At 36.3% G+C, this 23037-nt stretch overlaps 1 protein-coding gene and 1 long non-coding RNA gene across 2 annotated transcripts in view; one reads left to right on the top strand and one right to left on the bottom strand.

The window, feature by feature from the left end:
- Nucleotides 1–911: 911 nt before the first annotated feature.
- LOC106665492 lies at nucleotides 912–21639 on the top strand. Its single transcript, XM_014391942.2, has 9 exons — nucleotides 912–1041; nucleotides 1100–1237; nucleotides 1407–1514; nucleotides 1575–1631; nucleotides 5242–5374; nucleotides 20485–20652; nucleotides 20718–20811; nucleotides 20880–20958; nucleotides 21364–21639. The coding sequence occupies exons 1-9, from the start codon at nucleotides 1006–1008 to the stop codon at nucleotides 21598–21600; spliced, it is 1050 nt and encodes a 349-aa protein (XP_014247428.1). The 5' UTR covers nucleotides 912–1005; the 3' UTR covers nucleotides 21601–21639.
- Nucleotides 21521–23037, bottom strand: part of LOC106667003 — an 89984-nt gene continuing 88467 nt past the window's right edge. Inside the window, exon 4 of the long non-coding RNA XR_001340508.2 lies at nucleotides 21521–21602. This is a non-coding gene — a long non-coding RNA (uncharacterized LOC106667003). The remainder of the gene's footprint in view (nucleotides 21603–23037) is intronic.

The following is a 23037-nucleotide window of genomic DNA, read 5'->3' as shown; positions in this document are numbered from 1 at the left end:
TAAATTAGGAAACAAACTGAAGACAACTTTTTGTTTCGTTTACATGTACATACCATGTGAGGCTATCAATCCACACACCTAGAACTTTACATTTTTCAGTGTTTGGTATTTTTTACGATTTAGAGATACTATCATGGCATTCGATTTTTGAGCATTCATTGCCGTATAGTTGCTTGTAAACCAAAGTCATGTTGCCCAGTGTGGAATTTGTAACAGAAATCATACAGTCAATACTGCTTGCAGAGACCACAAATGGCGAGTCATCTGCAAACTGGAAGAAGGCAACTTTCATGTTCTGGAGGGATACACTTCTTCAGATCATTAACATACACAATAAACCGAAGTGGTCCAATTTATGAACCCTGCGGCATTCCATGCTCAACTGTGACTCCATAGATGTCCCGTTTTTCCATTTCACGCATTGTGTACGGTATGACAGGTACGCTCTGCTATAATCAAGAGCTATTCCCCTACGCCATTTGCTTCTAGTTTTCCAAAAAGCGAGACATGGTTTACAGTATTAAATGCTTTGCTTAGATCTGTGATTACTTATTGGACTAAATTTTTCTTTTCTAACATTTATAAACTATGATTCAAGGCAATGAAGTCCAAGACTTTTAATTTGTTTTATAAGGAAAAAGAGGTGATGTGGTTATGAAACACTTATAGAAAGGCTTCGACAATCTAGCCAAAGGGTTAAACGTTTAAGGAATCGGACAATGAACTAAATCTGACTTTCTAAGTCGTTGCCGGCCATGATTTGCAACAATGCTGGCGATAAATAAAACCCAAGAAGAATAAAGTCTGCAACCCAGGCGAGGAAGGACATAAAGTCTAATTAGACTGGCTTGCATTTATCGCCCTTGATTGGAAAATATTGGGTTGTTTTTTCCGCCAGCTTGTTAATTCAGTTCATCTGTTCTACAACTGATTAAATAGGAGGATTGTTTGTTTTTGTTTTTTATTTTGACGAAAATTTCCTTTTATTTCTCGCTTCGAACCGAGATGTTTAAGCCCGAACTGACTGTCGACGACCTGAGGGTAATTATACACGCGAGCCTCGTCTGCAGTGCTTCTGTAAAATTCGACTCGGTTCCAGGCTTTCGTGGAAAAACCGATCTACACGACAGAAAAGGACAATGTATCAACTCTCGAACAAATCCTTAACGAGGACGAAGGAGAAAATGAAATTTACCCTGGGATACCAGGATTGGGTCAGTTCCTGCCAGTTACGCCTGTGAGTGAAATCAAACTAATTATTTTTTAAATTGTCAAATTTTATTGTAAATAAAGCTATCGTCCTAAGGCGATGAGATTATTCTTGCGATCCAATAACCAAGATATTTTTTTTTACAAATTATTTAAGTAAATCATGTCTTTTGTGGTAACCGAAACAAGATTCACAGTGTATTACTTATGAAGATGAAGACGAATTAGAAGAGGAGGAGGAAGAGGAAGGGCTGCCGGAAGAACTTAAATCGGAAACAAAGAGTAAAACATCATGTAAACTCAGGGTGAGGTTTTGTAGTGAAAGCCGAAGCGCAAAAATTAAAAAATTTAACAATTTTTTTCAGATGAGCGAAGCCGCCGAACAAGACGGAGAGACGCAGAAGATCAACGTCCACCTCCCGGTGAGTAATAGAAATTCGGATATATCGTCAATGACCTTTCGAGTGATGAAACGCTTCGGCTGGAATTGCTCTTAGTACTTCCCTTGACCCGGTCGGACGCCTACGCCACGGTGAAAGCAGCGGGATCGATTCGTAGGAAAAAAAATACAACGCCTCCGGTTATCATATCCCGGGGTAGATCCCGTTGCAGCCCCTTTCAGCATAAAGCGTAAAGATAACCCGGCGTTGTCTCCCGTGCCGGCCTTTGTTTATCGGCCAGCCTAGATCCAGCACGACAAAAACCAGTCCTCGGCTATCAAAAATCTTGCTGAAAATATGGCCCTGGAATTTAAGAAGTGAAAAATGGGAAGCCTTCCGCTTCTTGCACTCTCTCTGGCTTTCACACAAACAAAAACCTTTTATCAAACCAGGATCCAAAAATGTTTCCTTGTTGTTTGTAGCCAGAAGCGTTTCGTACACTCCATCATAATTTCAAATTATGAGATGACAATTGATAAAAGATCACAATCATTTAGTACATTTAGCCTTGTACGAAAAAAATGTAAATAACTGACCATACGTAATAAAACAAGTTAATTAAATTCTGGCACAAAATTATGTTTACACCAATAACCGAAAACCAATAACCAATTTAGTCTTGCAGCAAACAAAGTCACAACAAATAAATGAACACAAATAGAGCAAGCAACAAGCAATTAAACTCTTCTAGCAAATAGAGACTTTTACTTAGCCTCCCTCCCTCTTACTCACTCTCTCTCCTCTCTCATATTGATCTATCTCTCGCTCAAAGATGTTGTTTGTAAGAGGGGTCAAATTATATAAAATTCTGCGACTGTAAATAAAATTCACTCACTCTCTCTCTCTCTCTTTCTCCCTCTCTCTCTCTCTTCTCTCTCGCTCTCTCTCTCTCTCTCTCTCTCTCTCTCTCTCTCTCTCTCTCTCTCGCCATAAGACGTTGGATGTAAGAGGGGTCAAATTCTGCTACTGTAAATAAAGCTTTTTTTCTTCATTCTCTCTTTCTTGCACTTTCTGTCTGTCTGTCTCTGTCTGTCTGTCTGTCTCTCTCTCTCTCCCCTGTTTGTCTCTCTCTCTCTCCTCTTTCTCTATCTCTCTCTTTTTTCTCTCTTTCTATCTCTCTCCCTCCTCTTTCTCTCTCGCTGTAAGACATTAGATGTACGAAGGGTCAAATTAGGTCAAATTTTGTTGCTTTCAATAAAGCCTTATTTACTTATCCATCCCCCCCCCCCCCCCCCCCACACACACACACACACACACACACACACACACACACACACACACACACACACACACACACACACACGCGCACACACCTATCTGTCCTAATGAATACATTAGATATGAAGTAGGTATGATGTAGAATTTAAAAAGCACAATCATTCAACAAATACTCACATACACCCAAACAAATAATTGAGCGCATACAGAGAAAACAAACAAACAAACTAGCGAGTACACACAGGTAAACGCTCAATTCACATCCGCGCGCGAACATACACACACGCGCAACAAAAGTAATTACTTGGAACATGGAAGCGAAGCGTAATAATACCATTAAATTTGATGATGGATGTTGGGTTGCACTTAGATGATGGCGCAAAGCCGAAACCCGTTTGTGTAATATCATAAACACGCGAGTATAGACGGACTCAGGTTTAACATTGCTTCAACGATGAGAAGCGATCAAAAATTTACGGAGAAATCCAAGATCGCTACTGCTTCGAATATAAAAGAGTACAGGACTATTATCCGAGCTACGTGCATTATAGTATTGGGAGCATCCTTTTGTTCTGAAAGAGCTAGCAGAAATGTTTCAGATTATCGATGGTAAAAATCATGGTAGGAGTTCGACTTGTCAAAACACTCGTACACATCAAATAAAAACAGTACATATAAAACATCGTCGGGAATAAAATAGAAACTAAGATCGGATCTGCTATGGTAGTATTTGTCCAAGAAATATAACAACCAGTGGCCGTATATTTAAAAAGAAGTGAGACTCTCTAAAGACTGCTCAAATAATCAAGCGGAAATGTTGGCCATCCAGAAAACCGTCGAGTGGTTGTTGCAATTGAACGAACAGTGCAATACCAGAAAAAGTGCACTGATCTGGAAGAACAGCAATGCATCCTTATCAACTATAAAGGATCAACGAAATCGCCTACCGCGACGAAACGAATCTTCATGGTGCTAATCAAACCGCGTAAGCACACTGGCACCATGTAACGCATAAGTAATAATAAAATTCCACCATGCGCAATTGGTGCCCAAACAGCGAAACAGGTGGCTATACAAGAAGATTCTTTCTTACCGTAAATTTATGATTGATGATTAATTGCATCGTTAATACCCTACACTGAGAGTGACCAAAGGTTCAGGACCTGAAAATATGTGCGAAGAAATCGTTAGCACAGTAGTAAATAGTACAACTCAAAATATGAACAATCTCGCAAAGAATTATTAAGCTTGGGAAATCGGCCGAAGAATGTGTCTGGGGCAAATATTAGAAACATTGATGATTAAAAAATTTGTCCGCTAGAAACTAGAAATACTCAGAAAAAATCAGTACCAAGTTTCAAAAGTGCCTCTGGATATAATTAAACACCAAAAAATTAAAACCAGATTTGTAAGGCAATTATTGATTTACAAAAATCAGAATGGACTATTTCCAATCAGTCGATATAGTCTGAAACGAATTTCCGAAACACCTTGCTAAGGAAGGCAGAAGAATAAGCTGTCCAAGTTATGTCCTGGGTCTTTTCTTGGGAGAACCTAAACAGAGATTCTTTTCAATTGATGAATTATGTATGAACGCTACTTTTGGAGCCGTAACAACCAAAAAATTATCGAACGTCAGCTCGTCATTTTAGGCCACGGAAAAAACTCTCGTACCAATATTGATTCGTGCATGCAGCAGATCTAAAGAGACCATGTGACGAAATGCAAAATGGAAAAATTTTAATTTACGATAGTAAGCAGTGGAGACGATGGAAAGCAAACTACGAGAAAGGCATTTTTGGACGGGTTTTCTATTCAAATTTTTATAGTTGTCTGGTACAAAACAAATCTGATATTGTTGAAACCAAATTAACGTAATCCGATCAAAATCATAAGATTTTAATAACTAATGTAATCAGCAAGGTAGCTACCAAAACGAACTCAACATCAAACAAATAATATTCAAAATATATATACATAAACACATCAAAGCAAATCAATAATGAAGCAAAAGCACATACATAAAATCAACCTCGATAACAGACATATTCTTTGTTGAAATTAGATCCGACAAATCCTTTGAGAAAAAGGTTAAAAGGCTAAAATAAAACAATAACCTCAAAAATGTATAGTAGATCTTTTCTCTGATTTCTTGTTTTTTCGTAATATCTTGTCAATTAATTAGCATATTTTCTTCTGCAAATTAGGGTAATTTACTTTTACTCTCTTTTCTGTCTATATTCTATGACTTGATTAGAATAAACTGAATAATTGTTTAAAAAATCGTACAATTTGAAATGCTAAAGTAATTCATCAAAGGATGCTACTTTTAGAGTTTTTCTAGGACAAAGTTGACCTTTTCCTTTTGTCCCAGGCGAACCTGTTGTTGTTCAACAAACGTGGCACACTTTCCCAACGCGAGAAAACGCTATTTCGGTACTTCAGGAGGAGGAGGATAATCGACCTGTTCAAATTTATGATGAATCACTTACTTGCGAATGAGCCAGGTAATCTAGCATAAAAGTATGTCAGAGAAAAGTAAATTATTGTCGTAAGTTGTGTTAAAATATTTTTTATGGGTTCCTCTTGAAGCTGTGATATGTTACACGAAAATATGGCGATTAAACGGGCGATTTAGCGTAATGAGCGCAGACCTATCTTCACGAACTTGATTTCACATCTTTCACGGATTTCTCGTCACTCGTCAAAACCTCAGACATGAATGATATCAGTCGTTTAGAAAAAGGCCGAATTTTGAAGCGTAAGGCGCTCGAAAGGACAGAGTTCGCACCGTGGGTTATGATAAATGTGCCGCTTTCTCCAATGATGGATCGTCAAGAAAATATATCGCCTATTTACGATTTTCCAGGGGGATAATTCCATTTCGCCAGTTAAAGACTTGAAAGTTTATCATTTGTCCTGAGTTATGTAAAACCAAAAAGACATATATTTTGAATTTTCTAGATTACCACTTTGGACAATTGATCACCTTAAACCAGCTATGCCAAATTTAACCATCATGACTAATGGTATCTCAAAGAGCTGGTTTTTACTAGGCACAAGGAGAAAGTGTATAACCTATATTTAAATTGTTAAAGATATGAATTGAAGGCACATTTTGTCCCCTGGTCAGTCTTTCGTGTTTTGTACAGTTAAACTTCTGATCATTAATAACTCGCATACAAAGCGACAAAACACCACAATTTTAATTTTTCTAATAACAGTGAAGTTACAATGACCAGGCGCTTATCTAATAATAAGGAAATGTCAGTTTTTTTGCATTTCCAGCAAGTTTTCTCGTCCTTTATAAAATCGTAGATAACGCGATTCATCATGCGTACATTTCTGCTCCTATCATTTTTGTCAAATGATTTTGATATTTTAATGCATAACAGACCCAAAGCTGAAGATGGCGTAATGATAACGATGAAATTTCTGAAGAAAATTGTACGATTTCTCCATGTGGTCTGCGGGGTGATGAACCTGAAGGTTTGGCCATTCATCATTTTGGTTCGCTATCCTGGCCGGTTTGATCTATCAGGAGGATTTCCGCATTTAGGAATTTTGCCATCTGTGGGGGTGTTTGCAGAGATAGAAAGACTAAAATTGTCGGTAACTACCTAAGTACTGAAGAGAATGGTGAAAATACTAGTAGGTACACAGATAAACGTTATGAGAAGGTTTAGCAACGTAAGTTCATACATTACAATGAATGGTAACGACCAAATTACAAATATTGGCAATCCTCGTATAAACCAGCCTAAATACTGCTCTCACGCGATCACTATTGTACACAATACTTTTGTCATTAAATTTATTTTATCTCGATCTCTTCCTGCCCAACGAGCTGATCTCAGGGATGTTTTCCAGTGTTTTCGGTTATTTTTGGCTTAAGTACTTCAAAAGAATACGTTATTGTACAAAATATTAACTAGTGGGGGGGGGTGGCCGCAACGGTTAACATGGCGCTCATCACTAAGGTAAAGGTCCCGGGTTCGAATCCAGCGGCACTGCATTCGAACCCGACATACGGGCTTTTTTTCTCAAAAACACCAGCACCCCTCTGATGTTGGGACCCCTCGTTAAAAAAATAAAAATAAAAAAAGCTATTATCCTAGCGTTTGGTACAAGTGAAACGAGAACACTAGATGATTGGAATAGTTGTACAATAGGAAGAATATTCTCAACTACTGCAGAAGAAAATCAGCCTCAGCGGAGTTGAACAATGCAAGAACTATGTACATTCAAATGAAAATAAATACCTATGAACCATTGTGAGAGTATAAGGAAATATCTTCCGGATGCTTGACCAAGATATTTCAAAGTCATTAATTTTTATGTAAGGTATTGGTTGAAATAAAAAAGCTAGTGTCACGAGCGGGATTCGAACCCATGACCTTTGGTTAAATACGCCGCTGCTCTACCACTTGAGCTATCGTGACGACTCAAGTGGTAGAGCAGCGGAGTATTTAACCGAAGGTCGTGGGTTCGAATCCCGCTCGTGACACTAGCTTTTTTACTTCAACCAATACCTTACATAAAGATTAATTAATTGGAAGAAGTTATTTGGTCAATTGGACCACGAAATATTATGGATATTTTAAAGTATTGATGTGTTTTGTCTTATAGAGTACCAACAGTATTTTCGTTTGGATTTCAGAACGAAGTGATTAACCATGCTACTGTTAAAATATTCATCTCCCAAATGAGTGTCTTCTCCTTCAGAACTTTGAAAATACCATCTTCGATTGCCTAAATGGACACGTCAAAAGTAAAAGCTCCAATATCGAAAATCTGGACGTTCCTTTCTCCGGTTTTCATCAACTTCTTGTAGAGACTATAAACGATGGCTGAAGCAGTCGGCTCATTGATAATGCGTTGGACGCTAAGACCATATTCTAGCATCTTTGGTAGCCTCTGATAATTGTTGAAGTGGCCAGGGATTGTCACTAGAGCGTTGGTAATTTTTTCTCTTAGGTAGGGTTCAGCAGTTTTGATCATTTTGGAGATAACCTATTTCCAAGGAGAAGAAAGTCTTATTCTCTCCTTTATGTAGGGCTTTAATTTTCGGTTCACAGCAGTCGCTGACGACTTAGGATTGCCAATGTTTCATCAGACTGAACAGTGAACTGTACCTTCCACGATTAAGGGTAGGCTATTGTCTCCAGTTCATCTCCGTCAGATCACGACGTGTCTATTGATAAAAATATCAAAACCAGCCTTCACACAACAATAATTGATAATATCCCTTCTCGTTTGTGTTTCTGCCTGAAAAACAGAAAAATCCGAATTTCCGTCCATACTCCACCTCTTATGACCATCAATCGGCATACCAGTATTATTTTCAATATTATATGACACAATTATTGATTGCATATGCATTCTTCTTCTCATGCAATTATATGAATGAGGTGCAGTTTCTTAATATAGAAGTAAGGTTGGTCCACATCACCTCTGAGTCCAAAACTGTGAGAACATGCAGCCTAGCATGTTAGGCAACGGCGAAACTACAGGTTCACCCTAAGGATCTCAAGAGGAGCCTCACCTTAATTAACAATCAAAATTAAAAGTCAAGGCAGTTAAATTCGTAACTATCTTACTAAAATATTTTGATATGAAAGTTCTTGTAAAGAACTAGGATATAGTTAAAATCGCACTGTATAAAAATCCTATTTTCAGTGCTAGAGATATCGATCACTGTTTCACTCACGAACACTCACCATGTGGCAGTAAAAACTGAATTTGTTTTTTTCCTCAAGATCACACCTCGATCCAGAGTGTTTTGTATAAAAATCCTGGCCGAAATATATTTAAAAAAGTGGATGTATTATTTATATGGCAATTTATTCGCATGGGCGGCGCTGGTGTTGGAAGAGCCGATTGCCTATGCGGACGAGAGTCGTCCTTGGTGCTATTGTTCGTGCCCGATTGTTCGTTCATGGTTCGCATTTGGAAAACTGCCATCTCGGTGCATCTACGCCTCTTGGAAACTTAATCGGCCGAAAACCGACTCGGGGAGGCTTGCACGCCGTCTCTGACGATTTGGAGCCAAGGAAGCACGATGAAAAGTGACCAGGATAGCCAAATAATTGGAGAAAATGTATTTGGAAATCATTTTGTCACATAAGAAATATCTTCCAGGTTAATTGTTTAAAGCGAATATTTATGCATCTACCCACTGCTTTCTTTACTCCTTATATCTACACATAATTTTGTACAGTTGCGAAACCCTTTTATTAATTTCACTAAATTATTCTCCGAAGACAGGGACCGTTATTTATTTAATTGTCATGCTCGAGTATGAACAGTCTAGGATTACATTGTTCAGAAAAATAATCCCCAAGTAAGCAAAAAGAAAGAACAATGACAAATCTTGGGTTTTCTCACGTAAAAGCGAAGAAAATAGGCTGAATAACAGGTCAAAACTTGAACCTAAATTCAACGTGCTACAGATTAAATCTTTTTTTCTTAATATTCAAAAGAAATGTGCTGAATTATAAAGGCTGTAATGAACTTGAACAGTTAGGTTATACTTTATTGTAAAACCATGAATTTTAAATTTGGAAACTTATTATCACATATTTTGATTTATGGTGATTATGGATAATATCATTATATTAAATAAAATATATCTCTAGTTCAGAAAAAATATTTGTATTATGCCAAAAGCTCAATCGTCGGTTTATTTACGTTGTATAAACTAAAATTCTAAAAATGCCATAAAAATATTTTCAATTTAGAATTTCCTATAAAATATTCGGTAGATCAAATTTTCAGAGTTAACAAATAAAGTGTCTGTCTCCTCGGCAAGGATAACTAATCAAGGATAATTTTCAGACAAGCCAATACTTTTTTCGTATATTTCAAACAGCACTAGAATTTTTCACTGTCCAGCAATGTTTCATGGTTGTTGGCACTATTCCTCTGTTTTAGAGTACCCAGAGCTAGCTCAGGCTAGAAATGACACATCAGAAGAAATCAGACATCAGACTGTAAAGAACAAACTAACACTACAAAACATTACTTGACCTATTTGGACGTACATGAAGTTGTGGGGGTACCTACAAGCCATCTAATATCCAACTAGTTAAAAGCGGTCCACTCAAAAGTCAGAACAATTTTCCAAATTCCTTACTACCCTTCAACCTATCTAGGCATGCATAGAACTGTAAGGTATCAAGCCATTTTATCCAACTAGTCAAAAGCAGTCCAGTCAAAAGACTCAGTTTTCCAGGTTCCTTATTACGTTCCAAAACTATCTGAGGCATGAATAGATCTGTAAGGTAAGCCATATAATATCCAACTAGTCAGATGAAATTAAAAGTCATCAGAAGAATTTTCAACGTTCCTTACCATGCATCGACCTTGGACGTACATTAATTGATGGTTAGGGATGGTTACACATGCGTGAGGTACCTCGAAGCCTTCTAATATCCAACTACCAAAAGGCCTCAGAAGCATTTTACAAATTCCTTACTACGCTTCAACCCAACTGGACATAGATAGTGCACTATAAGAAATGATAAGAGATAAACAAGAAAATGCTGCCACATAATAATTTATTAGACAATGTAATTAATAAAGGATAAAACACCTACACACGTACTTACTTGGAATCCGCACACAACACTAAAACGAAATGAACTAAACAAGGGGGGCGTCGGTGGCCGCAGGTTTAGTCTTTGACACGGCGCTCATCACTGTAAGGTAAAGGTCCCGGGTTCGAATCCAGCGGCCCTGCATTCGAACCCGACATACTTACAAATGGGCTTTTTTTCAAAAACACCGGCACCCTGACGGTTTATATGACCTCTGCTTTTGCGAACCCTCGAAAAAAAAAACAGGTTTAACAAACTGTTATCACCACTACCGTCGATACAAACTTCGACTTATTGTTAGTTGCTTCATAGGTCTCAAACCTATTTAGATTTATCGTATCGAACTCTGGGGTATATAACCTGGAATAGGGAAGCAAGTATTCCAACTATCAACGCATTCAAAGATTCCAATCAAAAGTCCTAAGAAAAATAGTTAACCCTTCTTTTTATGTATCAAACCCTACAACGAGACCTTAATATTCCCTCGTTCCAGAAGAAGCGAAAACCTGTTAGAAAAAATTCCATCGAGCCCTTTTCACACATCCCAATGCCTTGGTCCGTCAACTCAGTTCCACTATCATCTTCCCATTGACTGAAACGCCGATGGCCACGTGATGCCCCCCGACGTAGTGTCGAAGAAAATTGAAAAAGTGGTCGTTATTTATTTCTTACAGATGAGGCTCTCCACTGGGCGATTTCTCCTCACATGTTTTTCATGTCAATTGTGTAATTATAACGTTAATAAATATTGTCGCAAAAGGTCGAATAAATTTTGAGAAATTTGGTACTAAAATTGGCAAACTTTTGACTCTTCTTTCTTCCTTCTCTTTGAACGAGACCTTGAAATAATGCTGAAATGCTGTAAATTTTAAAATGACGCTTAAGCAATAAGTCCGTACTTTTCCTCCAAACGAAATGTGTAATAAAATTATTACCAATTAACTAGAAGTAGAGTAGAACTTTTAAACTGTTTAACAATCCACTATAACTTTTATACTTTTCATACTTAAAATGAAGATAGGATATTTTTTCTAATTTTTTTAATATGTAGTTATCCAAAATCGTTTTTTGGATGGACTAACCGATTTGTTTTTATTATTTATGTTCGGCTATGGCTAGCTTAAATACTGTAATAGCGAGAAGGATTTTTTGACCCAATTGTTTCTTTAGATAAAAATCAAGATATATCATAGGCCTAATCTCATTACTAGAACACTTTAAATATTTTTCAACTATGCTTAATAGCTGTCTCGAAACAGGTCAGCTATTTCTAAATCGGGATTTAACGAATTAAGAGATTATGAGCATTTTGTCTAACTGTATATCCGGTAATGGGTTCTGGGCCAATCCTTTTGTTCTCTCTGATTCGGTACAGCCCTAATCGCCTTTTGATAGCAGTTTTCCCATCGTAATCGTGGATGAGTTCGGCGGAAACCTGGTGCATCTGTTATCCGCCCAAAAACCATCGAAAACCACTGAGACGCGGATGTGGGAATGTTTTATGAGAACAGACGTTAGGCCGATAAAACAATATTGTAACCACTTGGGCCGGCCACTTGGACGGATAACGTCTTATCTAAGCAAACACGTATAGTGACATGTTTTATTTACTGTGAGAAAGGCACTTGTGGTCTATCCATGTGATACTCGTTTGAGACAATTAGACGTGGGAGCCCACCATCACTCCATACCCCATACTCCAGAGAAAATTTTAAGGATTGAAATAATTATTATTAATTATTAAAGAATGATTTTCATAATGAACCCACGAACCGTGACTTACGGGATCGGATAAACTCTGTTGATCGAATCGTGATAACTTCGGTTTGCCCTTTTATCCAGGCTTCAAGGATTCTCCTTATAAACAAACTCATTTGTCTTAACTCTGAGATGATCTAACTGATCTTTAGCCGATGTTGCAATTGAAAATAAGTGTTATTCATTTATGTTGTTTATGTGTTAATTACAGATCCTAACTATATCACAACAGTTCTGTGCAATAAAAACATCCTAATTTTTTATCAATGCTCAATAGGTCTGTGACAAGCAAGACATGCTACAAACAAGATCCAAGGACAAGCAGGGAAACACAAATCTCTCGACGTTCACTTAGATGAGGCGTGAGGAGTTTAAACAATTCCTATAAGTATCAAGTGTCTGAAAATCTGTCGTTTTACGAGAGCATTCAGGAGTCAGTTGAACGACGACCTAATGCCGTTGAAAGGGAGTCAGGATAGGCAGATGATCGGTACAGATCAAATTATAACCCCTGAAGGTAAGAGTGAGAAAACAATGGGAATCCCTCACAACTCACAAGATTTGAAAGAAAAGACATCACAGAATTCATCAATAGCATCAAGCAGGAAAAGACACAGAACCTGAAGTTTCAGAATCATCTGGCATTTGAGTGCATTTGGAGTTGTTTTGGAACGTACCACACTTGAGGCAGAAATGCAACCATTACAACTTAAAATTCCTTCTACTCAAGCTGACAATTCTACATATAAGGAAAAGTTGGCGGAGAAGAAATGAGAATTCGTCGGATAGTGGAGAGAAAGCATGTAACAAATGTTACTGAAAAGAGAGCCGATTGGAAAAATAAATCAAAAGGAGATAAACCTGGAGCTCTTCTATAAAAGTCCAATTTTGAACACCAAATTTCTTAACTAAAGTCATACTACATACCTTGAAAAACCTGGGATCTTCAATTAGCCTAACGGAAAAGTTGGTCCCAGTTATTATTTGTCAGTTTATAGCTATTTTGTCAGTTCAAATTTTCATTTATTATACAACTTTCTTGGAATAAGAAATCATTATATATCGATCAGTACACCGATTCTAATAATTCTATAAAAAAAGTCTTTCAATGATAGTTTTGAAATTTTGAAAGTTTGCAATATTAATAAAAACCGAAAATTTTAATAAAATTTATTTAAAAAAGCCAGTTTACTACTCTAACAGAAAAAGCAAAAGAGAATTAAAAATATGACCATTGCGAAGCTCTTAAGTTCAGCTTTTATTTTAAACACAATTTTATAATTTTTAGTTTGAAATGTATTGGCAAAAACGTGCGCAACATTCAATTTGTTTATCTCAAAACAGGATTTTTGATGATTTACTTGCAAAAAAAGCAACTTAATACCTTTTTCATGGTAGTATTCGTGATCAGCGTTGAATTTCCTATAAGGATGGAGGTTTTTTTCAGAATTCGTTCTTATCTTCTTTACACTTCGTGTTTCAACACTATGTGAATAATTTTGAGTCCACCTGAGTCAATACGCCCGATTATTTTTTGAAACGTGTAGCAGTTATTCGTCTACAGTCGCCGATTTTGGACAGTTTGCTGTAGTCCAATCGATTCGAAAAAAGTTTCATTCAGAGCACCAGAAAACCTTAACGTCAAAATTTGGTGAACTTGTCTCAAATAGCTTGGGGGTTACTGCATTTTTTCCGCTTTTTTGCGTTTTGGTCCCACTGTTTCGTCATCAATCTGTCGAAATTTGTTTTCTTAAACTCTCCTGAAAAAATTTGCAGTTAAATGAAACTTGCTTGGTTTGTGCAGCTTGAGCAAAAGAATTAACCAGGTTGAATCCACAACAGTGGCCATTACCAATTTGATTTTTCCGTTGTCTCTTTTTAAAATTAAACTAAAATGTAAATTTCTACTTGTATTTATTAAAGTTTTTAAATATCTTGCTGGGAAACAGGTAACTTTAACCCTCTATAAAGTGTGATAGTAAATATAACGGGCATTAGAAAGCCCAATATTTGCAAAATTGAGTACATTCACAGTTAAAGGCTCTTTATTATATTCCAGGGAAATTGAGATAAGATAAAATCGAAAATGTAATTTTTCCGAAACGTCGTTTCATATTTTATGCTGGAACGTATGTGCGTTCAGTGAGAGAGTCTTAGGTAAAATAGGCCACACAGAGAGTGGCAGAATTGCGACACGTCTTTGGCCGAAAGTTCAAAAAGTCTTGACGTTTCAAGAGACCCAGTTATGAGCCGGGAAAAGGTTAATGGTACGGTTTCGAACGGCCGTTAACGCCTTAAATCGATTATTGTTAATTCCTTCTGCTTTCGCTCCAGCACTTTCATACGAATCCCTATTATTAAATCTAGAAACAGTGCTTATTTAACGGTCTCGGGTACTGCCTGCCAATTCTGAAATAAATTTTTTTATTAAAAAGAAAACTCTAATTTGAAAATTATTAAAAATATGAAAAATGGCAAAAAGGAGGGAAAATTCGAAAGGTGGGTTGAGATGGAAAGTTGGTGTCCGAGTGGATCGAAGTCACGATAGCTCAAGTGGTAGAGCAGCGGCGTATTCAGCCGAAGGTCGTGGGTTCGAATCCCGCTCGTGACACTAACTTTTTCATTTCGACCAATATCTTACATAAAGATTAATTAATTGAAAGAAGTTATTTGTTCAATTAGACCACGAATATAATGAATGACGAAAAAATGAATATGGATGTTTGTAAGTTATTCTTATTCTACTAATTTTAATTAAATTAAACTATAAATATTCCTATTTCCTTTTCTGTTTGTTATAACTTGTCAGGTAAACGCGCATCATTTTATCTAACGAGTTTTGGCTCCATATAGAGAGTGTGTAGGAATGCCACCCGATATAATTTGCGCTTGAGAACTGCAGTGTGTTGATGTGGGTCCCCGTTCCGATTTTTGGAGGAAACAGGACTGTTTTACTGTACTTTATAGCTATCTCGTATTGTGTTTTTTTGTGTGTGCATATTGAGACTAAATGTATTTATTAGCCTGCATGTGTAGTGTGAAAGGGCTGATGATAGAATATTGAGTATTCCATCGACCCTCCAATTAGATTAGTTGTAAAATATGTATGGAGGGTGATTGAGGTATATCAACTATTCCACTATTCTAACTGAATATGTGAGAGTGAATGAGAATCGGTTTGGATCTGTAGATTGATTGCACTGGGGGCTGAAATGGCCTAGCTGTTATAGCCCTGGAGCCCAACCTTGGTGGCTGGATGGACAAACCTTGAAGTTCTGATACTGGACTGCCTACACCACGGGAGGGTGATTCACGAGGCATGCCAGTAATTAACTGTAAATCCTAAAAGTTGGAAATGCCAACAAGAATGAACATGAAACTTAACATTGTACACGCATGTAGTACATGTAAGTGCAGATAAAATTAAATAATCATAAATCAGTTTAGACTTATTAGACTGTTAGACTTACTTATTATCGTTAATCTTAGTTTATTAATAATGATTGACAAAGTAGGATTGTCTGAGTGATGAATATTTGAATGATTCATAATTGAATAATTCATGATTCATACAAATTATTTAATTATTCATGCTTGAATAATCATTTTCTTGATAATTGAAAATATGGACGGTGAACAAATTTGGGAAACAAAATTAATGAATAAATAAAATCTGTAAGTAAAGATAGTTCTGTAACATTCGAATTGCAAGTTTTAGGGATCCTTAAGATTTCCATGCAAGATTGCCTGAAAAATCACAATAAAAAATTCGCATTAAACGTTGTTAAAAGTTGCTTAAAACGAATATGAATTGGGTTTTTAAAACCAATTTTATCCAACTTACGAGAAGCGTCTTTTTGTTTTTGTTACTTTTCGATACGAGGTCCTACTAATAAGTTAAAAACGTTAAATAAAAAATTTATATAAAAATAGATCACTATTTGGGAAAATAACACATGTAAAATATGTTATATGTACAAATTTCTGTGGTATAACATATGAAAATTGTTAACGCTTTTAAGTTGGGTTTATGTTTGCTTTTTCCCTCAAAATTAATTGGTTTGTAAATTTTAAGTGCTATGCATTGTAAATTGTTAATATGTGGAATAAATAAGGCTATTTACTGTCAACACGACAAGATACTTAATGTAACTTTGTACATGTAAAATGCATGTTGCCATACAAATTTCTGTGGTATAACATGAAACTTATTTACGCTTTTAAGTTGGGTTTATGTTCTAAATTGTTAATATGTGGAATAAATAATGCATATTTTCTGTTAACACGACAACATACTTAATGTAACTTTGTACATGTAAAATTCTTTACTTACGAGTATAATTTATATTGATTTAAAAATAATTATTGAAATAAAATCGACTGGTAGATCAAGGGTTGAAATACACATATTTAAAATACCGTTCATAACTTATGACAAACATGTACAACTTCAATAAATTGACTGAATAATTTCTTGTTTTATGAAGTACGGTTGTAAAATTAGCAGGGTTTTCGCACGTTTTAAGCGGGGAACACACACACGATGTAACGCTATGTGACGCTACCCGACGCCTTGTCACGTTTTGATAGGGTGTGCACATCTATGCGACGTCAAGCGCACGCCACATACAGTCACACAGCGTGTACCACAAATCGCAACGCCCCTTTTGTTCTTAATGCATTATTTTGAGAAAAACCATATCATAAATTGTTAGTTAAATTTAATGGTTTTAAATAAAGTTATTCCGGTGTTTTAGTAAATTTTCTTCCTAACCATCGTAATTAAATCAGTTTTATAAAAACATAAATTTTTGATCTTATTTAATTTGGTTTACATTAAAATAGGAATGCTGCAATTAATATAATGACAAAATTACATATACTTAGTTTGAAATAAACTACAAAAATATGAGTGTCCTATTCTGACGCTACTCGACGAAAATGGTGTAATTTTATGAGCAAAACAATGAAATAAATTGTTAGCTAAATTTTACAAGCAAAACCGTGTAATAAAATGTTAGTGAAATTCATTATATCAAAAAATGGTATTCCGGTGTTTTGATCAATTTTCTATCAAACCATTAAAATTTTTTTTTTTAAATAAAAACTAATGAATTTTTGATCTCGGTTAGTTTGGTTTAATTTAAAAAAAAGTATGTTATAATTAATATAACGACAATAATACATGTAGTTTGAATAAAAATATGAGTGTGCGATTATTTTGTCTTCGACTATACTCGATGCTACCCGACGAAAATCTGGACAGTGGGGATCGCAGAGCGTAGAGTAGGGTAGCGTTGCATAGCATCGGGCAGATCTGCACGGGGGGTGATACAATCTAATAGAAAATTGGACTTTGGATTTGCGTCGGGTACCGTCGCATAGCGTTGCATCGGGTAAGTGTGTTCCCGGGCTTTACCCAATTGTTGAAAATTTTGGTTCTCTGAGAATCAGATCTTATTATATAAAATATGCATTGCAACGATTCCAAGGAAGGAAGTTGTACAGTTTCTTCAGACCATGTCAATTCATACTTTATATGTCCGTCCTCGCCTACTATTTCTTAACCGGCTTTTGATATGAAACGTTCCCAAGCCTCTGGCTAAGACATTTTCTTATTTCCTTTTCTGTGTCTTGTAACTTTGTACGGTAAACGCGCATCGGTTTATCCAACGTGTTTTCCTTGACGTTCTAATAGAGACGCGGTTGTGTAAAGGGCTTTTTTCTCACGAGAAATAAACAAAAATGTTGTTATTAAACCCAAGTCCTTCACCCAATACTTGCCAATGATACGAGTTCTCATACTGACTGGTGGGAACCACCGAGGAAATGCCCTATCGCCGTGGAACATTTGCGGTTTCCTCCTTCCTCAATGTATTATCAACGATTATTTTTTCTAATCTCAAATCTAACGCGCAAAATTTCACAATTCGGGAGAGTTGTGTATATGGATATTTTATTTTAATATAAACTAAAAATATTTATAAGATGAAAAGGCGAAAAAATTAATTTTAATTTTTAAGTAAAAACATGTTAACACTCGCGTACGTTATTTCTTCAAATTTCAACGATTGCTTCAAAGAAATTAATTTATTTAATTAATTGTTTGTCCCTAAAATTAACTAATTCCAATCGCTTAAGAGCTGTTTATTGAATTAACATTTGTTATTATTTGGTCGTCAATGTTTCGTTCCCAAATAATCCAATTTCTTACTAAAACACAGTAAGAACGAGCTGACTTGGACGTTAATCTTAACATAATAATTAGGAATTGAGGTGAAAGACCTTTCGAGATTTTATACAGGTCCGTTCTTAGGCATGATCGATTCTTTCGTACATGACCTGGCTCTAGTAACTTCAAGCTCAAGCAGTTCTTATCCACCCCTTATTACCGAATACTAATATCCAACTGACAGATGCTTCAAAATTAGGTGCGGCAATGGGATTATAAAAAACAAGGGAGCATTCTTCTTCTTATTGTACTATTCTTCTTATATGTACTAGTTATACTTTGTGGTCGATACTGCAGTTTTATCTTCTTTCTTCAATATCCAGAAACACCTTGATCGAAGAATGTGGAAAATGTAGAAAATGAAACTAAACGAGAAGAAATGCACCCAAATTACTTTAACTTTAACTAGACTATACGACAACAAGGAATTACCGACATCCAACACAAGTGAAATACTAAAGTCTACATAAACAGCAGACTGATGAAGATTCCAACAGTAATGAAGCGACAAGAAGTGGGGAGAAGGCTTGAACAACTAAAAAGAACTGCTAATGCCAAAATCACTCTACAAAACATTAGACCTATTTCGATATAAGGATCAGAATTGTGGGGTACCATCTAGCCATCAAATATCCAACCCATCCAAGCATTAGACAAAGTCCTCATAAAAATTCTCTAAGCTCACAACTGATCAATTAAAATCCTTAACATTCTCTTCTTTCAAGACTAGATCCGTTACTGCGTCTTGAAGTTCCACGCAAAAATTATCGTCGTTTCTGTTCAAGCCCGCTCTACTCTCAACCCCAGAATCTTGCTTTTCGTCCTACTTCTACTGTATCATTCGGTTTCAGATTTATCATAAATTCTCATTTTGGATCGTATTTTTATGCGAAAAAAATTTGATTAAGCAAATTCTACATTTTGCGTTATACAACCCTGCTAGGACATGGCAGTACAAAAAGTTAATTATTAGTGTGAATTCTATAATCCTAGGGATAATATACTGGTTTGCAGAAGAGAAAAATTTGTAATGGTACAGAAATGTGAGGTCAAGTAAATTTGACAATTTAGTGCTGTCTTTTGGAATCGATTAATATTTCATAATATTTTCATAATATTTTTGGATATAGTTAGCCTTATACGACACTATAGTGCCAATATTGAAATGATGGATGAAAATCAGAGGCACTAATCTGTGTATCAATGTATGTTAAGGATACAAACAACTCAATAAAAAATTCCAAAAATACGTAAAAAGGCAGAGTTGCTAGTTTAATTATTAGAATTTCATCTTGCTTTGACGACCTTTGCAATACTCCATTTCTTAATCTAACCTTCCTTCTTTCATTCTAATCTGCTGACAATTTTGTGAACACTTCCATTTGAGCAACTGACAACTGGGACAAGTCGTAAGTAAAACAATAAACATAAAAAAGTTTATAATTTGATTGTTACTGGTCATTTTTCAATGCTTATCCTCAATGTGTTGGTCTGTCAACGCGTTTATATCCTCTGATGTTTTTTTAGTAATTTTTATGTATCAAATGAGATATTTTTGAATTCCAAGTTTTCTAATTTGTTCATTTTTCGCCCGTTTTGTATATTCTAGTAGTTTCGTGCTTGTCTGTATTGTCGAGGGTTGCTTTTAGTTCGTTGTCTTTCTTTATTTTGTAAGTGCTACGGTTTAAAGTCTATTTGTCACGTATTTTGGTGCTTCAAATTATGGCATACTTGTGCCATAAAAATGTTTGGTTTTAACACCCATGACACATGGAATTATAGCATACTCGTTATACATAACTTTCGGATAATAAAAAATGTATGTAAATTACTCAAAATTCCGTAAACTTAGACAAACTTCTTCTTGTATGGGTGAACTCAAATGAACCACCAGTTCACATTGAAACGATTAGTAATGATAATAATCATTATATTAAGTCTTATGTTGTTGTTAGACTATTTTATATATTTTTTATCCGTCAATCTATGTTAATTAATTGGTGTTCTTTTATATTATATATTATTTCAGAACACCCGCTCGAGTTTCTTCGAGGTCTGCTTGACCAGTGTCTTCTATTCCGATCGGGCCATGCAGAAAGAGCGCCCCTTCTTTTCGAAGATAAGCACATCGACTCAATTTTCCGAGCCATGGACCCTGGGAAGAGCGGCTTCATCACCGTCGAGCAGTATTTAAACGGTGAGTTGAAAAGGGGAAAAAACGCTCAACGCCCACATATCAACCGTACAAAAATTCCGCCACAGGTATGAAGACCATGTTTCTAAAAGAGTTCTCCACCAATCCTGTTGTCGACGAAAAAACCGGCCTGGTCAGCCAGGCGGAGTTCTTCGAAAACGCGTAAGTGTAAAGCAGAGTGGCTCAATCCAAAAACCGGCAATGGCAATTTAATAGGACTTCATTTTCAGAAAGTTGGGCCTTGTTGAAGATCTCCTCGACATGATAATTGTCCCTCCTCCTCCAGAACCACCGGAAGAAGTCGAATTCGTAAGACCATTTGTCTCATTTTTATCCTATTTTAGCTAGAAATGCTCAGAATATATTTAACCTGCAATAATTAGAAAAATACACATCATTCAATTGGAAAAAATGGACAGAAGTCTAGAGAGCTTCATACATCGCGGTATTCCGGAAATTAGGAAATAGCACATTACTTTACAAAAAAAATGAAAGAAAAAAGGGGTTTACGAGTTTTGGTCTTTCCCGACCGTTTATTATGGGTAAGTGCTAATTAAAAGTCGACAAGTTGATTGCTATCTTCCAGTCACGTACCCTCCTACCTGTCTTGCCGAAACATTGTGAGCACAGGTAAGAAGAGAATAGATGTGGGAAAACCTATTAACTCTGTGTCAATTAGTAGAAGAAGGAAATTACCGTGTTGTTTGGTTTCAGGCGGTCTACGACACGGCCCTGCTAGCTCGGCAGAAGCAGATAATGAACGTCGAGTCGGCCCGGCGTTACCTCGAGTCCCTCCTTGAGTGGCAGCAGAAGCAAAAGGTGCAGAAGGAGTGCTTCAACAAACCTCCCGACGGTGGGGAACTACCACCGATCATACCAGAGGAGAAGTTCGGCGAACATTTCAAGCCGCTCAAGACGCTCCAAGACGCGTACAGACCTCCGTCCAATTGATCCTGAAAATGAAAGAAACAATAAACTCTCGAATATGAATCTAATTTGTTTCTATAAACTATAAGGTTTTAAGCCCAGAGCTTATTTTTAAGATATTATTTAGTCCGTCTAATGACAAGCACTTCTGACATGAGAATTGATAGCAGATTTGCAATATTTACTTGTCCCATTACTTAAAAAAACATTATTTAAAAAATCTCATTGACTAAAATCTTGTTTTGTGTTATTTCCTGCATGTAGGTATAGATTATTACATCCATAAGTTACATCCTTTTCAAATCCGTCCCGGAGGACCAACATAATATATTATCTCGACTTCAGCGGAAAATGATGAGATAACTGATTAATCCTTCAATTCTTCTTAGAGGTTCGGAAGCGATAATGCAAAAACGAAACCCTTTTTTTGGGTTATCTAGCAGTACGAAAATCTGCTTAAAAGTTATAGTACGCCAGCTCTAATACGGCCCCCAGAAATTCTTCTTATTTAAGAAATATCATGGTAATTTGTCACTCTTCGAGACAATCATGTTGTTAAGTCGTTAAACAGCTTTGGTTCGCCAAAACCTCCTGAAATACGAGTGCAAGGTTTCCTTAAAACATTTTTTGTTTGGTTTTTCAGTAAAGAATTCAATACTGACTCGTCAAATTTCCATGACCTACATCGAAAACAGTCGATGGCCAATGTTATAAATATCAATAAGTCCACTCGTCCCAATCCGGCCCGGAGGACCAAACAATGTAAAATCTTAGTATCTAATATTGTACTTGTCGTTATAGTCCCACAGACGCCTGGTGTCGAGGTGTAGTCCAAAGTATCTGGATTGAATGTACAATGGAGGGCAAGACCGTTTTTTCCATGGAAATGTACACTGTGAACATTTTTCCTCATTCAGTCTTGTCTTCAATTTTTTACAGTCTTTGATAAGACTTGATGAAGAGTCAGAAGGATGAATTATATACAAGATGGGATCCAAATTGCACCCTTGTGGGACATCGGCTCGTATTGGTATATTATCTAATTGTAAGTACTCCTTGCCACACTTCACTCAAGCAGCATTAAGTTAAATAGGATTCAAGGAAAAGGTAAAGATATGGGTAGGAAGCGTTTGTGTTTATTTACGATGCCTCGGTGCCAGATCCAGAGGTTTGTGAGGTACGTGGAATATTATAAATATTAATAAGAACTCTTTTTCATATCCTGCCCGGAGGACTAAAATAATTTTTTATGAATTTCAGCTAAGCTTCAATTTCAAATTATAAGACTAATAATGAATAACCTTGTTTTGCATGTTGGAACAAAAAAATAGGAGAAGACAAAATATTGTCTTCCTAATAAATCCAAAAAAGAAGTAACACATGGTCGGTGTTCAAGAAAATGTACGAGGTGTTCTGTGTGAATCGTGTTTATGTGGGAAGAAAAACCACAAAAGACGGATC

Source organism: Cimex lectularius, unplaced genomic scaffold, assembly GCF_000648675.2.
Source record: "Cimex lectularius strain Harlan isolate CLEC.00 unplaced genomic scaffold, Clec_2.1 scaffold22, whole genome shotgun sequence".
NCBI lineage: Eukaryota > Metazoa > Arthropoda > Insecta > Hemiptera > Cimicidae > Cimex > Cimex lectularius.
This window is presented reverse-complemented; position numbering and strand designations above follow the sequence as displayed.